Below are 18,638 nucleotides of genomic sequence, written 5' to 3'. Positions count from 1 at the left end.
TCAGTTCAGTATGTTTGACTTCATGGAAGTCATCAGTTCAGTTCATGTCAATTAAATTGAATAGTTAATACAGGTAGTAGATTTAGATTTAGTTTTTTTTCCTTCATAGCTCATTTCAACCATAAAAACAATTTAGTTCAGTATATTTGCATTCACTGTAGTCCAAGCAGTTCTGTTCTTTTCTGTTTATTTCATAATTAAGCTCCATTTCATTTAAATTCAATTAAGTTAAATTTAATTATTTTCAGGTCAAGTCAGTTCATTAGTTCAGTGCAATTTATTTCAACGTAGTTCACTTCAGTTTGATTCATTTCTGTTCTGTTCAGTTAGTTTTATTTTAGTTCAGCATAATTCAGTTCATTGTAGTTCAGTTTAAAACATTTCTCTTTGGGGTCAGGCCATTTCAATACAATTTAGAATAATTTTGTTTGGTTCAATTAATTGAACCAACCTCAAATCACTTCTTTCTAAATCTGATCAAGTCAGATTTGTTCTGAATTACATCGATCAGTTCAGGTCAAATCAAATAGTTTAATAATTAATACAGTAGTAGATAAAACGTTTTTTATTTATTTTATTTTTTTTATTACCTTTGGTATTCTTTCAAACCATAAAAACAATAGCTTACATTAAATTCTCCAAATTATGAATTACATAATATCCATTTGGAAAATGATGGTTATTAATCAGCTGATAATTAGTCTACCAACAATAAATTAAAATTATAAATAAATAAAACACATTAAGACACACTGAACCCATGTATACTGTAGAATATACAGTATAAATAATTAGAATTATATGAAGAAATATACCTTAAAGAGAACAGATAAGAATTCATTGTGCACATCTAAACATTTTATCATGTCCAGAGTCATTTTTTCCTCAAGCCCTGGATAATGTCTGACACTGCTGTAAGTTTTCCTCTATCTTTTTTTCTTGCTTGCATCCTTTCAATCAATCAGTGTTGCTCTTCCGTTCATCCTTCTGTCTGGTCATGTCACACTTCAGCACAAGCATAATCTTTCATACAGCAAATAGGTACAACCCCCCCCCCCCCTCAACACACACACACCTCCACTCCTGCTTGTCTCTCCATCTCTCTTTTCGTCTTCAGACTGCCTCAAATCCCACAATCCTTTGCACCAGGACAGCTTACATGCATAAGAACACAATGATCCCTCTCAGCCTGGTGACAACTGACTGATATGAGACTTCAGACGCGGGTCTGCATTCATTATGAGGTTCCCACAACATCTGTTCAGACACACAGGGCAAAAAAACAACTCACAACTCATCTTTTCCACTTTCACTGGAATCCAACCATTTACCCGAGATGAGTTGAGAACTGTATGCTGATATAAAAAAGATTGAGCCATTCAGCCTAATTAAGATAGGCTGGCTAAGTTTGCTGACTTTTGGTAATCTGTGTGCTTTTCTAAATTGTTTTGTGCCGCTGATGGGGTCGGTAACCTTCGCCGTAATGAGGAAACTAAACAAATCTGGAGGCCAATCTCCTCTGGCTGTCAACCTCAGGTAGCCTCATCACAGCTCTGCTTTAATGGACTAAACCCACTGCATGCTAAACAACATTTGTATGGCACTGTTCCCGTGAAGGAATCAGACAGTTTACTTGTTTTCCTTTTTCCATTAACCCCGTATTTAGTCTGTCTTCCTCATTAACTTGTCCCTTACATCAGTACTATTATGTGCATATAAGACTTTACACTAATAGAAAATCAAATGTGCTGCAAAGTCAGGAATTCACAAAGCAAAAGCAGCCAGAATCATTCATTTTCAGGGAAAAATGGCAATTTCTGGCAACCACTGCTCAAGTGCTGTGGATTACCAGCAATGCGGTTTTATTTTTTGAGTTTTATTTTGTTGTGCTTTATTAGTAAAAGCATTTTTGTGAGATGTTGATTCACGCAATGATAACCATTTATCTTACACTATGATGCATTATGTGCTGCTACAATTTATATTACAGCGCCGTGCAATACAGGATTTATTTAAAGCTGGAAGTGCTTACTAAAAATATCTTATTTTACCAATAATATATTCCATTTGCAATCACATTTTCATAAGCTGTGGTCAGTGGTGCAGACCGAAATGTCAGGGCAGCAGCAAGAACACCTAGTGAAACCAAATATACAGCCACCTGGTGATGTGTGAACACCTCATAAAGATTTAACTGCCCTCACTGAAGCCATCATTAATGTGCGTGCGTTTGAGTAGTTTTAGCACCACGTCACTGCTGCTGAAACTACATTTGCATTACATTTACATTTATTCATTTAGCAGATGCTTTTATCCAAAGCTACTTCAAAACTGAGGGATACAACAAGCGATTCATCATAGAGAGGCAAATAAACACAGGAAGTTAAATAAACTCAAAGTTTCAGACATTGTTAAGATTAGTAATATGTGGAAGTTAATGATACTTATCTTGTTTACTCTTGTTGTCCATTTGAATGAGGTTCTGCGAAATTTGAACATTACATTCAGCATGTAGATCAATGTGTGCAAATGGGCATCGACAGACAAATTAACTAATATTTTTGGATCTCTCCGATAAATACAAATTTTTGTCATGAGGATATGGGGATGACATATGCCAAGTATTGTGCAAATCAGATAAACAGCCTAGATCAAGTTTGTCATTAAGATGTGAAGTTATTATTAGGGATGCACCAAAACCATTTTTTCAGAACGGGTTCAATGACGATACTTTAATTTTTGGTACTGGCTGATACCAATACCGATACCTATATTTTCACAGCATTTGTCATTTTTTTTGCAAATATTGGACACAGAGACAAAATAATAATAATATAAATAATAAGAAGAAGATGAATCATGTTAGTTGGCTTCATTTAGCCAACAGATATTTCCTTCAGTTATTTCCACATTTAATTATACCTGTTAAAATGTGTTTTACTGTATAAGCTTTGGTTATTTTCACTGTTCATTTTAATTTCCATTTCAGCAGCTCAATACTGTAATCATAAAACATTTTTGTAAAATAATGCAGTGAACCTCTCGTTATACATTATACGATTACTGGCATAGTATTTTGGTGACACAAATTGTACGCATACCCTCCTGTATGAAGAAAACATAATTCTAAAGCAAAGCTAAACATACAAAATATATGTTTGTATTGGTGCAGAATGAGAGAGACACTTAAAGCCTAGCGCAGGGGTAGGCAAGTTCAGTCCTAGAGAGCCGCAGTCCTGCAGAGTTCAGCTCCAACCCTGAAAAACCCCTCACCTGCCTGTAGCTTTAATAATCCTGAAGACATGATGACAAGATGAGCTTGTTCAGGTGTGTTTGATTAGGGATGAAGCTGAACTCTGCAGGACTGCGGCTCTCTAGGACCAAACTTGCCTACCCCTGCCCTAGCGCATTTCACAGTCTGCTAGTTTCACTTTTGATTTTATCGTGCATACTAGACTTTTAACATAAATGTTGTTTATAGTGAATGCCCCTATAATTTCTGTATGTTTTATATTTACGATTTAGTTTTAATCCAAATGCATGTGTTAATGGAGCGAACAGTAGTCAAGATCATGCAACAGAAGTGCACGCTCTCTGACTCTCTCTCTCTCTCTCTCTCTCTCTCTCTCTCTCTCTCTCTCTCTCTCTCTCTCCTTACCGTCAAATAACTTTAGTAATTTGTGCACCATTTCACTTGCTTGATTTGAAATATCCGACAGAACTACAAACTTTCCAGTGATGTCTGTGAGCTACTCACTCAACAAGCTCGTGCATCTGTGCAGCCGTGCGCTCAATCCTCTCAGGGAGCTCTGTTTATCAGCTCACAGACATCCGGTATACAGGCGTGAATATTGAATGTTTAACATTATATGAATTACTTACAAGTACTTCTAGACATCCTTAATCTCTAATAACTCCATTCTACTCTCTGTTGTTCTGTTGTCAGTGTTTCTGTTTCTGGACACAGCTCTGTTCACACTCTGTGAAGTCTCTGCTTTTGGTATCGGGTTATTTTTATGAGTATGAGTACAGGAGCGCAGTATCGGGCCGGTGCATCCCAAGTTATTAGCCACTGAAGTTTGATTGGCTGCTGGCAGCCATGTTTTTGAAATATCTGTGTCATGTTAGAGGATACATTAAGACATGTTGCCCAATCTAATAATTAACTTACATAATTTTAATGCTTTGACGACCAAAATTATTGTGATTCATCAAGGCAAAACTTTTGATCGTGATTCTTTTGTCATGAGTGTCTGGAGATGATATGTGAAGTTTCATGCGAATTGAACCAAAAACCTAGGAGGAGTACGAAAAACAGATTTTTCAAAAATACATAATGGCGGGAAAATTTGAAAAGTGAAACCATCTATTAATTGGGAAAAAAGAAAATTTGATTATAGGCCTTTAGGGATTTGAATGGGACCAAAAATGCTAATTTCTTTAGTGTAGTGCCACCTATTGTCTTTGATCACAACAAGTTTGGTGTCTTTATGACTTAAGGTCTCTGACCCACAGAAAAATTAAATATTATTAATAAAAAAAAAAACATCGCAAACACAGTAGGGTTCCAGCACTTTGTGTTTGGACTGTTAATAGGAGGCAATACTGGTCCTAAAACACAGTACTTATACAGTACATTACTTTTTCCAAAATCCTCAATTCCTGATCTTCTGACAAGATAACTTCTGAAAAATATTTTACACCTTAATGAATTGCTAAATGAAAAAACAAGAACATCTTGTGGGTAATTAAATAAACCACTTGTGAAACCATTCTCGTACATAGTTCATTAGTCATGGTCATGGTCGTCCTAATTATTTCTATCCTTGACAATCTTGCCAACAGCAATCTGACACTTTTGCTCACCTTGAAATAACAAAAGTTTATCCCTAATCATTCCCAGCCCAGTCTCTAGCCAAATGCAGTAAATGAATGTTATCTTGAACACAAATCCCATCGGAAAAACTCATTTTCATGCCAGGACTGGCCGCATGAGATAAGCCTTGTTAGAATAAGCCACAACATAACATCTTGCAAAGGACATCATTTTGTCACACTAACTAGACTTTACCCACAATCTCTGCCAAGTGCAATCATGTGTAATGGAAGTTTAATCTCAGAATATGATCTGGTAATGATGGATTCATGACCACCAAGTCATTTCTATGACAGTATTGTGATTTCATTGGAGACTGGGTTTGTGGGATGGCCAATTAAACAACAGGACTGACTGACAGGAGGCTCGCTTGACTTCTGCTATACGATTACACAACGTTCTTCATAATACCAGGTTGCGTCTCACATGACCGTAGGTGATATGATATAATACTACATTCATATGATATGAACTGTAGTGTCCAGGATGCTAGTGGAATATATTCATTGAGGAACATCACAGAGGAAATATTTTGACAAAAAGCTCATTAAAACTGAGTACTAATTGTCTTCAATTGCAACCATAATTGCATATGGGAAGTAGGGGAAATATTTTATGACTCAAATTACCTATTACGTTTGGATCTGATATAATTTACACTGCATGCCTGTGAATAAAAAATGAAGTGTGAATATTTTAATAATATATTTTAGCATAACCTACCAGTTCTTTAGCATTATTCAGGTACTTTAAGTACTGACACTACAATGTTATTAGATGCTGCCATCTATCGATGTGGATCAGCATGAATTTTTAGTTTTGTGTAAACTACAATGATACAGTTTTAGAGAGGTGTCTATATAATAATTCACTTACCTATACAACACAAACTGCAAGGTTTGCACTAATTTTTTGCCTTCCTGGCTTCAGAATTTCTGATTTTATTACAGTGATTTTAAAACTGATGTTTTCTGAGGCCATTTATACTGCAGTTAATAAATGATAACCTGTGGTGTGATATGAAAAATAATAAAATAGTACAGATTTCAGTTACCTGGATAAGAGGTCTGATTCCTGAAGCGTTGCCATGAATTAACCGGGAACATATCCTATCAGAAAATATCATATTGCTGAATGTTGCGATTGGTCAATCAGGGTTAAGCAGTGAGCTGTGTAATGTTAAAATGCTGTCTCTTATTATAATGTAAAATGCAAAGAGAACGAAAAGCAAAACTTTCATAAGGTGATTTCCCTCAGAGGTGTAAACAAAGGCTCTGTGGAGGCAAAGACTCTAGAATACCCAAGACTCGTATTGCTTTGAATTTGGAAAAATGGTCACTCTATCAAACGAAGCCCCGCCATCTGAGCAAAAGAGCCAATCCTTACTCTGTAAAGTTGTGCAGTTAGAAGCTATAGCATGAAGCTGTATGCTATAGCAACAGTAAGCATTCTGAGACATGCGCCTAGGACTGTCCATGTGCACTGGCTGGTCTAGTCTGAAAAATAAGCTTTTTTCAATGCTATTGGAGCAAAATAAATAATTGTTGTCAGATTTCATTGCGGACTTCAAACAAAGGTGGAAATTTAGGGGAGTCGGAGGGACAGGGTGCCTCATCTAAGGGTTGTTCCCTTGAAATAAACGCCCCTGATTTCTAATATGAAATTTAATCTTAAACTTGGTGAACAGTTTTTGAGATTTTGATGTTTCACCATTCAAAGAGATAGGAGCTGCACTTGCATACCCGACAGGCATTTTAAAGATGGCCGTCCGAGTGACATGATTGCCTTAAAGGGACTTTGGTGAAGCTAGCAAAACACTGCTGTTTGTTTAAACATTCCGCCCAGCAACAATGGCTCAACCAGTGGGGTGAGTTTGGGGGCGGGGCTACATGATTTTCTGACCAATGGTGTAAAGAACTGTTCAGGAAAACTATTTGAAAACCCATCAGTGTTTTGTAATTGTGCATACAGGATTCTAACGGCATAGGGAATCACACACAGCGAAATGAGGGTGCGATAGAATCTTAACAAAGCTAGCATTTGTTAACCAAAGACCGAATATAAAACACTTCCACAATTCAATCGTTAAGAACATGGTTTAAAGTTTGCTCTTTATTCGACTTGCCATAACCTTGAATTTCAACAGTTGGCTATGAGCATGTGTGTTTGAACACACGCCAGTGACCTTCTCCCATTCACACACACACACACACACACACACACACACCCAGCAGCCCTCATGCAATACTGAGCTCATCTGAGCCAATCCTGAAACCAGGAGAAAGGCATAAAATCTGTTCTATTTAAAGTGATGCTCACAACACCAGAGCAGCTCCATTTACATATGCATCTCCTCACAGTTCACTGTCAAGCAGAACAAAGATGTTTAACATATAAAAATAAATAAATCACACGCCGCTGTCAGCCACTCCGCTAAGCCTTTGTTTTAAGGTGACACATTACAAAAGGATATTTTTTCGATTCACACCATTCAAATCAATTATTCAGAACAAAACCGTTAGAGTGTAAAGAACATGCTAATCAAATCTGGTAGTTAAATTCAGGGTGAAAACATTTTATTATGAAATAATTATGGCCCTCAAGGCTGATGCATACAAAGAGGGAATAATTAATTTCATGTACGCCTCTCATTTGTCTTCTAATAGAAAAAAGAAAACATGCATAATATGAGAGATTTCAGCTTGAGCTTAGACTAATTCTTGGGTAATGGCTCAAATGATGGGACGCTATAATATCCAGACATCAGATGTGCTCTTTCCTCACCACGACAGGCGGATTATGAGCCTGTTATGATGGCTTGAGTTTGCAGTGATAAAGAAGGACAAAGGTAGCTAGCGAGCGCTAGCACTGACAAATAGCTCAGAGGAGAAGTTTCCCAAGTGCTGCTGAACACATGAAATATCACAGAGCCAATCCTGTAACGAGTAAACCTCTACACGACCTTCAGAGCTGGGAAGGAAGGGCATAAATATTTCATGATGGATGAAAAATAAATCCTGGATGATATTAAACACACATGTGAATATGAAAGCCAAGGTCTATTGACATCAGTCCAATTGCAAACATGTTTTTTGCAAAGCAACTATTTACACTCGCGCAGCTCACAAACATTAACATGCAAATATTTGTCATTTTCTGAATAGCTGACATTTTCGTTTTATGAATACTGTTATTTTAATGTACTGTTATTCAAATAAGAAAATAATAATCTGACTTTTGCAAACAGAGTCCTCCGGGAAATAATGCAAATTTTTTAAGTGGTTGTCATTTCAGTTCAAACTCCAGAGGAAACCGTTAAGATGTTAGAGGGACCTGATTTGTGCGTTCTCTCCTGTGGGTAGCGTGACTGTGATTGTGTACCTGTATTCCTTCTGTGCCGGGCTGCTGCAGCAGTTTGACGGTCCTCCTCGTCACCCTCTGACCGCGTCCCTCATGCCAGGTCAGGTTGCCCCCGGGCTTGCGTGGCAGCTGATAGTTGAGCTCATCTGCTGAGACTGTGTGCTCCAGCGCAGCCCGACAGAAGCTGAAGCTGGACGCAGCTGTGGAGAACAGATGAAGACGGACGATGAAGACTATTATAGTGTCCACATCACGACATATTACCCAGGATCACTGTCAAAGCTCCATGAATTCTGAACACTGTCAATAGAATGTCAGTCACAGGTCATTGTGACACAGTAAACTGATGCTTAAAACTAATCTTTAAACTTGATCTGTATCGAAATTCAGAATCACTATAAAGACACTATAATGATACATTTTTACTAGTAAATTAGTCAATCAACAACCCAACAACCCTAGTCAGCAATCTGGTGCTTGTAGTCAAAAAAAAGAGAAGGAAAGACATCAATTCTTTCTTTAAGTGGCCGGTGAGGGCAATCTTTAACCCCAGCAGATACAGGAGACAGGTAAGATGTGTCAGGTCATGGACCTGCTGAGCAGTGCAGAAGCCCTTCGAGTGTGTGTGTGCATGAAAATGTAAATGTGGCACGTCAGTGTCTGTGTGCGATGCCACGACATAATTATCATACACAAGCTCTTCCATGAATGCAAAGTATCTGTAGAAGACAAAACCTACTGTGTACAGAGTAGACTACTTACTATTTTTATAAACAATACAGTAAAGCAGTGTGCACTATGCAGTGCGAGATTTCAAACAGCCATATGCTTCACTGCTGTCATTGCAAACTCATTAAATTTCATTTAATTAAGAAAAAGTTTATATTTGAAATAAAAATGTATATTTTACATTGCATAATTACATTTTAAGAAGAAAAAAAGCTAACTATCAAATAATAGCACTCACTGGAAATAGGTCACATGTACTGCTTATTTTGGCAAGTAGCAATGTAAAATACATTCAAAATTGTAAATAAAACAGATTTTTGGAGCATGTTTTTTCAAGAAAATATTATGTCTTTCAACTTAATGTTGTGTTTAATTTAATGTGTGAATTTGCTAGCAATTTCTGAGTATAATAATAATTTAAAGACAATCCTACACCCATTTATTTTTAATTTAATTTTATTTTATTTTCAGGTTGGTCAGGTCAATTTAATGCAATGTAAAATGTAAAAATGCATTATGGTAATGAAAATCAGGTGAAAATGTTAAGTGGTCATCAAAATAACGTGACAATGCAAAATAAAATTAGGTTGCAATGAAACAGAAGTAGCGATTTTTTTTTTTCATGATGTGACATGCATCCATTTTGATGAAAAATTATGAGGTTAAAAAAAGATTAACGTATACAGTACATCAATCTTTCACAATGAGATCTATTACATGTATTTACAAAATAAATAGGGTGAATTATCATTTCACGTTGACTTTAATGGTCTTAAAAAAACTTCAGTTATTTAATGTCATTTTTATTCTATTTAAATAAAGCTTCATCCTGCAGAAATAGTACAAAAGTAGTATGCTAGAATGCTAGTATCTCTCACTTTTCCATTTCCACCGTTCACAATCCTAAGATGCTTTAACCAAACACCAAACTGCAAATAAATAAAAAAAACTACAGGTGCTTATAAAGGTCACTGGTCTTTCTTTTCCTTTCCCTGACCTTCTCCTACCCCGGCTATCTTTGTCTTTCTGTGTATCTACCTCTCCCAGTTGGCTTTCTTATGTAAGCCCTTTTTCCAGCATAGCTAATGTGATTAGTGCTACGACGAGCACTTGGCAAGTACAAAATATTTAATGAAGGGTAAAAGATGATACCAGCGCATATCAGCACGTAAAAGATTAAAAAACAAGAGCGCAAGTCAGTGAGAAAGAGAGAGAGAGTAAGAGAAAGTGGGGAAAGTCTGTAAATAATACATTAATGACCATTCATGAAGAAAAAAAAATAACAAAGGACTGAGGTAGTCCTACACAGCTTAGAAAAAGTTTTGTTTGTCTGGTTAAGCTGGTCTCAAAGCTCTTTGCAAAAAGTCTCATTCCGTGAAGAGCTTGAGTCCATTGTGTTTCAAACTGTGCTGCAGTCGCCGCTAGCTCTGTGTTAACTGAAGTATTATAAAAGCGACTGTGGGAAAATGGAAACTCTGGGAAAACCGGCCTGGAGATGCTGACAGCTAAAACAAAAGCATTTCCACCTATCAAAACCATCCCAAAGGGCAGGTCAAGTTCAGAGTGTAATCATGGAGTATTGGGAAAAGAGTGGATCATGGAGCAGTTTGTCAGAGTTCAGTGATGCGTTTCCTGTGTCTGCTGTCCTCACTGTTCTCTGTCTCCTGGGCGGACAGGAAACGAAAGCCGCAGGCTTATTACTGCCAATCCAGTCCATGGGAGGCAAAAATTCGACACACTGAGATGGGTAAAAAACGCATGCCATCACTCAAAGAAAGGGGTGTGGTTAAAAACCAAACATCATCTATCACTCATCCACAGGGGGCTGTGGCTAAGAATTATATTTTCTATGGATATCCTGCTGGATCTACCATTCTGTCCAAATGACTATGTGTCAGCATTTAAGTCAGATTTAAATAATACACATTTCCATTTGACATCCCAGAAGAAGACACCAGTTGTGTGCGTCTGAATATGCCTATTTCCCTTTTATGTAGTAGACCAACAACTGTAGTATGTAACTTTCTGTGACACACAAATACAGAGCCCTTGATCCTAAAAGCATGTTGCTAAGCTAACAACGTCTTACTGATAAACACAATCATAAACAGCACACTGAATTACATTTACCTCTTCACATCAATATTTTTAGTAATTTTTAGTAAATAAAACAGCTCACTAGGTTGAGGTTAAAGGTGCAAAAGGTGATTTTCTTCTGAAACATTTTTTGTTATGCTCGGTTCGAGCATTTTAAATAGGTTTCCTACCTGCCTGTCAATGTATGTATTTGCATAGCTCTGTGCACCCTGGTCGCGCAGACAGAATATGTCATTAGCGCATTCACGCATGCTGTGCAGACAGAGATAGAATGACAGACAAACATCAACAACCCGGTCTTCCTTCCTGGTATTGTAGTACTTTTTATAGTTTTCTCGCTGATTAATGACACATAGCCCAGCGGTTCACAAAAACAAGTGCTCGCGCACATATTTTACATGTCTTGCATAGTTGACACACCCATTTCAGATGACCAACCCGAGCTACTAGAATGAACTGTGTTCCAGTCGATATGATCCCTACACCGTGTTCATCGCTCCATACTCCCTGAGCAGGGGTTTACTTCACTTCGGAACATGAACTGGAATTGGGAACCGCTGATGTAGCGTATTGTAGTAATGTTGTCTGTGGTATTGTGGTTTGTGAGCATAAATGCGTTCAGGGGGCGTGGCTTTAGACAGCGATTGCAGGGAGGATGGGACGTTCGCTTTCAGTGCTATCAGGCTAATGTTAGCATTTTCCAAGGTCTCCTATTGCACCTTTAAGTAATATCACACAAGTAAGAGTGTTGCTCATGTTGACATTGAGCCCAATTTTGAGTGTAATATTGTTTTATTTTATAGTTCAATAAATAAGTTGATATTGACTAACTTAGATTTTGTATACACAATATTTAGAGCTATTTTGTCTATTTCTAATCCATTAGTGAACATATCTGAATAAATATGTGATGTTAAAAGTGTCATCGGATGCAAAATTAATTTTTGTTGTTGTTTGAACATAAATGTGTGTTGGAAGTTTGTAAACATGCACCCTGATAAAAATCCACCCAGTGGTTATTTTAAAATCCCCTTTTTCAAATCAGGCTGTTCTGAGATTCCTGTCGCAATTATATAGTTCTGCACAGGTACGTCCCACAATAGTTGATAGACCCGCCCTAAGGGAGCTGTGATCTGTCTGTCTGTGTCGACTATGGTGCAGAGGAAGTGATTTAGGTGTTTTGTTGTTGAATGTAAAAATGAACATAGCAGTCGTCATTTTCTCCCAACATCTGAGCCACTGAAGACGCAGAGGATTAACATTACTTTTGTTTTTGAAAGGAATACGCCAATCCCAATCTGCCTAAATGCGTTTAAATTCGCGCAAATCATTCATGATCCAGATTCATCTACAGAAGAAGTGAGTGTGAGGGTTTTTATGAATCTTTGCGAATCGCCTTTCCTAATATGTGGTAGTTTCAAGGCTGAAGTTTACAGTTTGCTCGTCGCCCCACGGAAGAGAGGGGCGTGGTCAGCAGAGCTCATTAGCATTTAAAGCAACACGGACTAGAGCGTGCTGAAAACAAAGCTGATTTAGACAGGGCATATTTTTTTTTAAATACTATATATTTTTCTTTGACAGAAATAGTTCAGCAAAAGTAACTTGTTTTAACTCCAAATGAATTAGTGTTGTTGAACGAAACAGTTGTCTCCACCTACTGGCATGATGTCATTTGCAGTAAAAATTGAAGGATTACGCAATCCAAAAATGAAAATTAGCTTGTGTTTTACTCACCCTCGAAGCATCCTAGGTTGCATATTAATTTTTTCTTTAAGAGAGAATAAAAACAAAACTGCATTCACGAATTAGAAGTACAAAACAAAGATTTTTTTTTTAAAAATGATGGATGGATTTCACTAGATATGAATAGGAGACTGGTTTCCCTTTGATAAAGTAAAGAAACTTTTCTTCTTTTGCTCCTATAAACAAACTCGTGAGACTAGCATATCTCAGAGGCACGCGTGTTGTGTATATTACATGCTGCGTCATCCCCCAGAACAGCTTTCGTGTATGACAGATAAAGGAAAGTGAGAGAAAAGTGTTTATTAATTTTGAAATATGGATAATTTTCTTACAAACACACATGGATTTGCTACAGAGGGGCTTTATTCACCCCCTGGGTCCATGTGAGGCACGTTTTATTATGAATGCACAAGCTTTATTTGACGATTTGTGGACTGTTCAACTGCAACACCTGCGGACTACAATGACAGTTGTTACCCTTGGAATAGCCAGGATAACTCCCACTGGATTCGTCTGAAAGGAGAAAGTCATATACACCAAGGATGCTTTAAGGGTGAGTAAAACTCGTTTTTGGGTGAACTAACCCTTTAAGGAAAAATCCCCATCACTAATACAATCTTGGAAATTCACTTTCAATGACCAGAATTAGTAGATATATGTCAGAAGAGTCACTTTCTGGGCAGCTGTTGGCTTTAATACCATGACGCTGTGACCTTTGTATTTAATAAGATAGTGTAGATAATGTCATGCTGGTGGAGACAGTAGGGTGTAAACGTGGGAAGCAAGATGAATTCTGACCCTCACTCTGGCTTCTCATCAGGCTTCAGAATGTGACCTTGGCCAGAACCGTTCTTCAGTTAATGATTCGACTCCCTCAGTGTGAAGACAAAGGGGGTCTCAACACCACCATCAGGAGAGGGTCGAAGACAGACAGCAGAGGTCAAATGGGGACAAAAGTCTGAATATTTCCATTAAATATTCTGGGAGAGGGATGTACAAAGCTCTTTGAGTGCTGATGCAAGGCACTAAACTGCTTAGATACATGTAATAGAAGACAAAGACAGAAAGAGAGATGGAAACGGGGCAAGGACAGCTAAGTTAATGCAAAGAGAGATCCAATGGCAAATGCTTTCAACCCTGAAGAAAGAGTCACTCTCCTGCCTGATGTGATTGATGGAATGGCTTAGATCTTCTCCTGCCACCACAGAAAAAGATTAATCATGAAAGTTTCCAAACTTCGTTTGACATTTCCTTGCTTTTTTTTTAACAGTCATTAGCAAGCAATTACCCTGCGGTTTGGTGTGGCTTGTGGCAAGGTCATACCGAGTCAAAGCCCATGGTAGATTACCGCAGCACTTTTCCTTCCTAAAGAAAGTACTACACTACTAAACTTTCCCATAGGCTCCTTCCCCCTTGAAAATGGCACTTCCTGAAGTACCAGACAAGTAAAAAAAAAAAAAAAAAAATGCATAAAACTATATATGTATATATGCATATTTTTCTGCATAAACATAACCAGTAAAAGTTTGGCCACATCTGCTCTTTCAATTTAAAATTTACCATTTTAGTATAAATTAATGCATTATTTTTACTCATTTACATTTTAGAATAATAGCAAAGTCATTAAAACTATGAAATATACAAAAAATATACAAAAAGCAAAGGAATTATAGAGTTAGGCATTATGTGGTGACTAAAAATAAAATAATAAAATGCTTCTTTTTCAGTGCTGATTGTAATTTTACAAATACATAACACATTTATAAAACTGTACTGTACGATTTTTTTTTATGTTTTATGTCAGACGTCACTTTTGATCAGCAAGGTTGCATTTATTTAATAAAAATACAGTAAAATAGCAATATCAATAAATATTATTCTAATTTAAAATATCAGTGTTCTATTTGAATAATATATGGTAATATATATATATATATATATATATATATATATATATATATATATATATATATATATATATATATATATATATGTCAGCATAACAGTATTGGTAAAATGTTAAAGTGTCTTTTTAACTTTTGCTACTTAAACCACATTTAACATGAAATTAAATATACCACAAGCTACTACAAAACAGTCCTTAGATTACCTTTTCAATATATAAGTCTTTTCCATATCAGCATGTCTTCCAGCTAGTGGGTGTTCAATCCATGGTTATGGAGTATTTGCCAAGGGGAAGTCCTGCGGACACTATCTTGAACCCCAGAAATGAAGCATGAAATTATTCCATCTTGACCCAGCTCTAGAGAGCAGTTCAATCATGTCGAGAAAAATACCGTAAAAATCTAAAGTTGTTCTCAAAGAATGTGTTGTCGGGCTTCGTCCATACAAACTAGCTTTAGTACTGGCTGGCAGAGTGAAGAGTACCATCTCTCACTTTTATTTTTTACTTCAAGACCTCTAAAGGCAACTCTACCCCACAAAGGCAAGCAGAGACAATTTCAGGTCCATCATGAATTCAGCTTATGTAAATTGTGATCTTCAGCACACATCCAATTTGGTCCAGGAATAAAGTTATCATTTATCCGATACAAAGTCGACATAACATGGTTAAACCTCGAAAGAGCCAGTGAATCTCAAATACTGACATGAGCCAAAGCAGCTTAAAACTTTGAAAGTTTCTAGAAGAATTTAGACATTAAAGTTCAACTCAAACCACAGACACATACAGTCCACTTTAGGGTTGTTCAGTTTGTCACATCCAGTGACCTACATGGCTAAAAAAATGGACGGATGTCTATTTAGATCTATGAATCTCTCCATACTGCAAAACAGTCAGTCTGCTGGATACCAGATCAATTCGACAGCCAGCAAATCAACCGAGAATGGAGGAAGATTGACAGGGCAGAGGCATTAAGAATAACAGGAGATCTCCCGCCTGAGACGGCCTCCGTCAACAGAAAGAAACATCATTAAATGGGGAAAACAAACAACACAGGAAAGGATTATTCACTACCACATTGATTTTCTGACCAACAACAACATTCCTACGGAAGCTGGTTAATAGCAAGGAAAATAAATCTCCCATGCTGAGAAACAGATATTTATTGAGCTAGTTGTTTAAGGTAAAGATATAAGGATAAGGTAAGGTAGCTTATCAGTCTTAATTGCAATATTGGCTATTAGTATATATGGACCAGTTCTCACCATTAACTAGCAACACATAGTGGGCAACTGCTTCTTGCCTTAATATGAAGTGTGTGAATTATTCATGCACACTGATTTCATCTTCTGAAACCCTGTAGCTGTGATATAGTAAATGATATCCATAAAAGAGATAAGGACTTAATTGTGAATGCAGAACCAAATGAACATCTGCTGAGTTTGGAGGGAAACTTTGACCTTGAAGGAAAACTTTTTATACAGCCTTCATTAGCATAGTCAGCATCTTCTGCATAATCAGGATATTTAAATATCAGGTATCAAATACTAAATATTCACTTATAAGCTCCAGCGGTCCTTCCATTTTTCATTATAATTACATAATGTCCTGATGTCTATTTTGTGAATGTGCTGTCTTCATGAGCCACTGTATTAAATAAATCATATCCATCCCATTAGTATCCCAAATCTGTGCATATTTCTCTCCTGATTCAGACAAGACTACTTTTTCAGTAGAAGAAGCGATATTATGGATAGAGGACTCAATTTTAGCTGGAAAAAAATGCTTTGACATTTACATGTGGATTATTGAGATGTTTTCTATCAGCTGTTTGGACTCTCATTCTGACGGCACCCATTCACTGCAGAGCATCCACTGGTGAACAAGTGATGTAATGCCACATTTCTCCAAATCTGTCATCTATACCTTGGATGACCAGCTGAGAGTGAGTACATTTTCTGCCAAATTTCCTTTAATATTATCTGTACATAGTAACTAAATAACAGACGCATTTGCTCCAAAACATCAGTGTTTGGTTGGACACACAAGCACAAGATCCCAACAATATCACACACTGTTCTTAGATCTGCCATAAAAGTCTTTAATCCCAAAATCAAAGATTTCAATTCCAACATTAACCATCAAATTCTTTCAAGATGCAGTTATGTGAGATATAACCCACGTTCTTTTTATAACTGTCTTACTCTCATTTATATCTATTTTTATTTCTGCCTAAAGGAATTTTAGGAGAAACATCTGATATGAATGACACAAATGAAACGTAATATGAAACATAACTGACCTAAATTAGGTCCCCTGAGCACTGAGCAAAATAAATCATTCCTCTGGGACAAACACTATACAGAATTCATAGTTGTAGACCATTTAACCAATAGTAATTAAGAGAAAGCAGACCTACCCTCATATTCGGAAAAAGCACAGTAATGAATAACAAATGTACCTTCGATGAAACTCTGTATGGCAGTCCTGTAAGCCGGAGCAGTGCCAGACTGAACCACCACTACCCTGTGCCTCTTCATGGGCCTGTCCCGCCGGCTACAGCCAGCCTACCTTCACCCCAATTCAGCTGCAGGAGTCAACCGGCCCAACCTGGGCACTACTGGGACCAGAAAGGGCAAGAACAGCCACTGTCCAGAGCACAAAACATGTTACTGTGCAATTCAAGATTGTTGAAATAGGAGAGAAGAGTTTTCGGTGAACTAACATCCAGCTGCAAATGCACTCAAACATACAAACCCATCAGATGCTCCTAACAAATCAATGCAGCCAACCTCTGCTGTCCAATGTACTCAACTCTGGCCCCATTCACTACTGTTTCAACTCTATTGACTTTGGCAATGTGTGTCTGTGGATGAAACAATCCATAAATGGCAACTACAATGTAAAAAAATAACATGAACTTTTAAAAAAATAAACAGTGTTATAGGGTAACATATTTATCCATTTGTGAATTATATGGATTAGAGCTGTCAGAGTTAATATTATGCATGTGATAATTTGAATATGTTTAAATCTGTTTCGTTCTGTTATTTATCTTTCACGATTGACGTATTTATCTGATGTGCCATTGTAACTTTAATTTCTGAAACTGATCAGGTCATTCAGAGCAGACAGAGACTGAGTAACATTCAGTATGACCATCAGGTCTCTTAGTGTTTGCATATTGATGATGGATGAATGAAGGTTAACAAATGGACAAGTAAAAGGACAGGAGGAACAAACAAATAAAAGAAGGGAGAAAACGAGTGTGGGAGCAGAAGGATGGAAAGAAGAAATGAACAAAAAGTAAGGTAGGAATGATGAACTAACCAATAATGAAACAAAAAATGAGGGAAAACGAGGGAAGGAGGGAATGGAAAAAAACTGACTGACTAATTGTGAAGCAAGTAATAGAAAGAACAAAGAAAGAGAAAGAAAGAAAGAAAGAAAGAAAGAAAGAAAGAAAGAAAGAAAGAAAGGGAGGGAAGGACAGAAGCAAACAAATGACAGAAGGAAAGAAGAAGGAAGAAAGGAACAGAAAATGGGAAAAAGAAAGAATGAACAAATGAAGGAAAGAAATGAATGAACAAATGAAGAAAAGAAGAAAATGAATGAATAAAAGCAAAAAAGGATGGAACTAACAGAATGAAGAAAGGAATAAATGTAAATAGGTAGAAAGGATGAACTAATCGATGAAATGAGGAAACAAATGAATGAATGAAATGAGGGAACAAAATGATCAAAAGAAAGAAAAAAGAAACAAAGAAAGAACTAGATGAACCAGATATGTAAAGGAAGGAAAGCAAAAGAAAGGACTATGTGAATAAGCAATTGAAGGAAAGGGGAAACAAAAACTGAAAGAAGCTGAAAGAAGAAAGAGAGAGAGGATGGATGAGCTAACCAACGATGAAACAAACAAATTAGAGGAGG

The 18,638-nt window shown here is 36.9% G+C and overlaps 1 protein-coding gene across 2 annotated transcripts in view; it reads right to left on the bottom strand.

Annotated features, from left to right (window-relative positions):
- Positions 1–18,638, bottom strand: part of samd10b (sterile alpha motif domain containing 10b) — a 68,213-nt gene that overhangs the window by 28,366 nt on the left and 21,209 nt on the right. The window contains exons 1-3 of one of the 2 annotated variants that reach the window (XM_026199338.1): positions 17,466–17,573; positions 17,170–17,356; positions 8,258–8,436 (exon numbers count right to left, since the gene is read on the bottom strand). In XM_026199338.1, coding sequence (XP_026055123.1) covers positions 8,258–8,436; positions 17,170–17,248 — 258 coding nt within the window. In that variant the 5' untranslated portion in view covers positions 17,249–17,356; positions 17,466–17,573. Of the gene's footprint in view, positions 1–8,257; positions 8,437–17,169; positions 17,357–17,465; positions 17,574–18,638 lie in introns of those variants that run through there. The other variant, XM_026199339.1, reaches the window with a different exon arrangement.

This window comes from Carassius auratus, chromosome 23 (genome assembly GCF_003368295.1).
Source record: "Carassius auratus strain Wakin chromosome 23, ASM336829v1, whole genome shotgun sequence".
In the NCBI taxonomy this organism is placed as follows: Eukaryota; Metazoa; Chordata; class Actinopteri; order Cypriniformes; family Cyprinidae; genus Carassius; species Carassius auratus.
The sequence above is the reverse complement of the archived record's forward strand: the minus strand, read 5'-3'. Positions and strand labels throughout refer to the sequence as shown.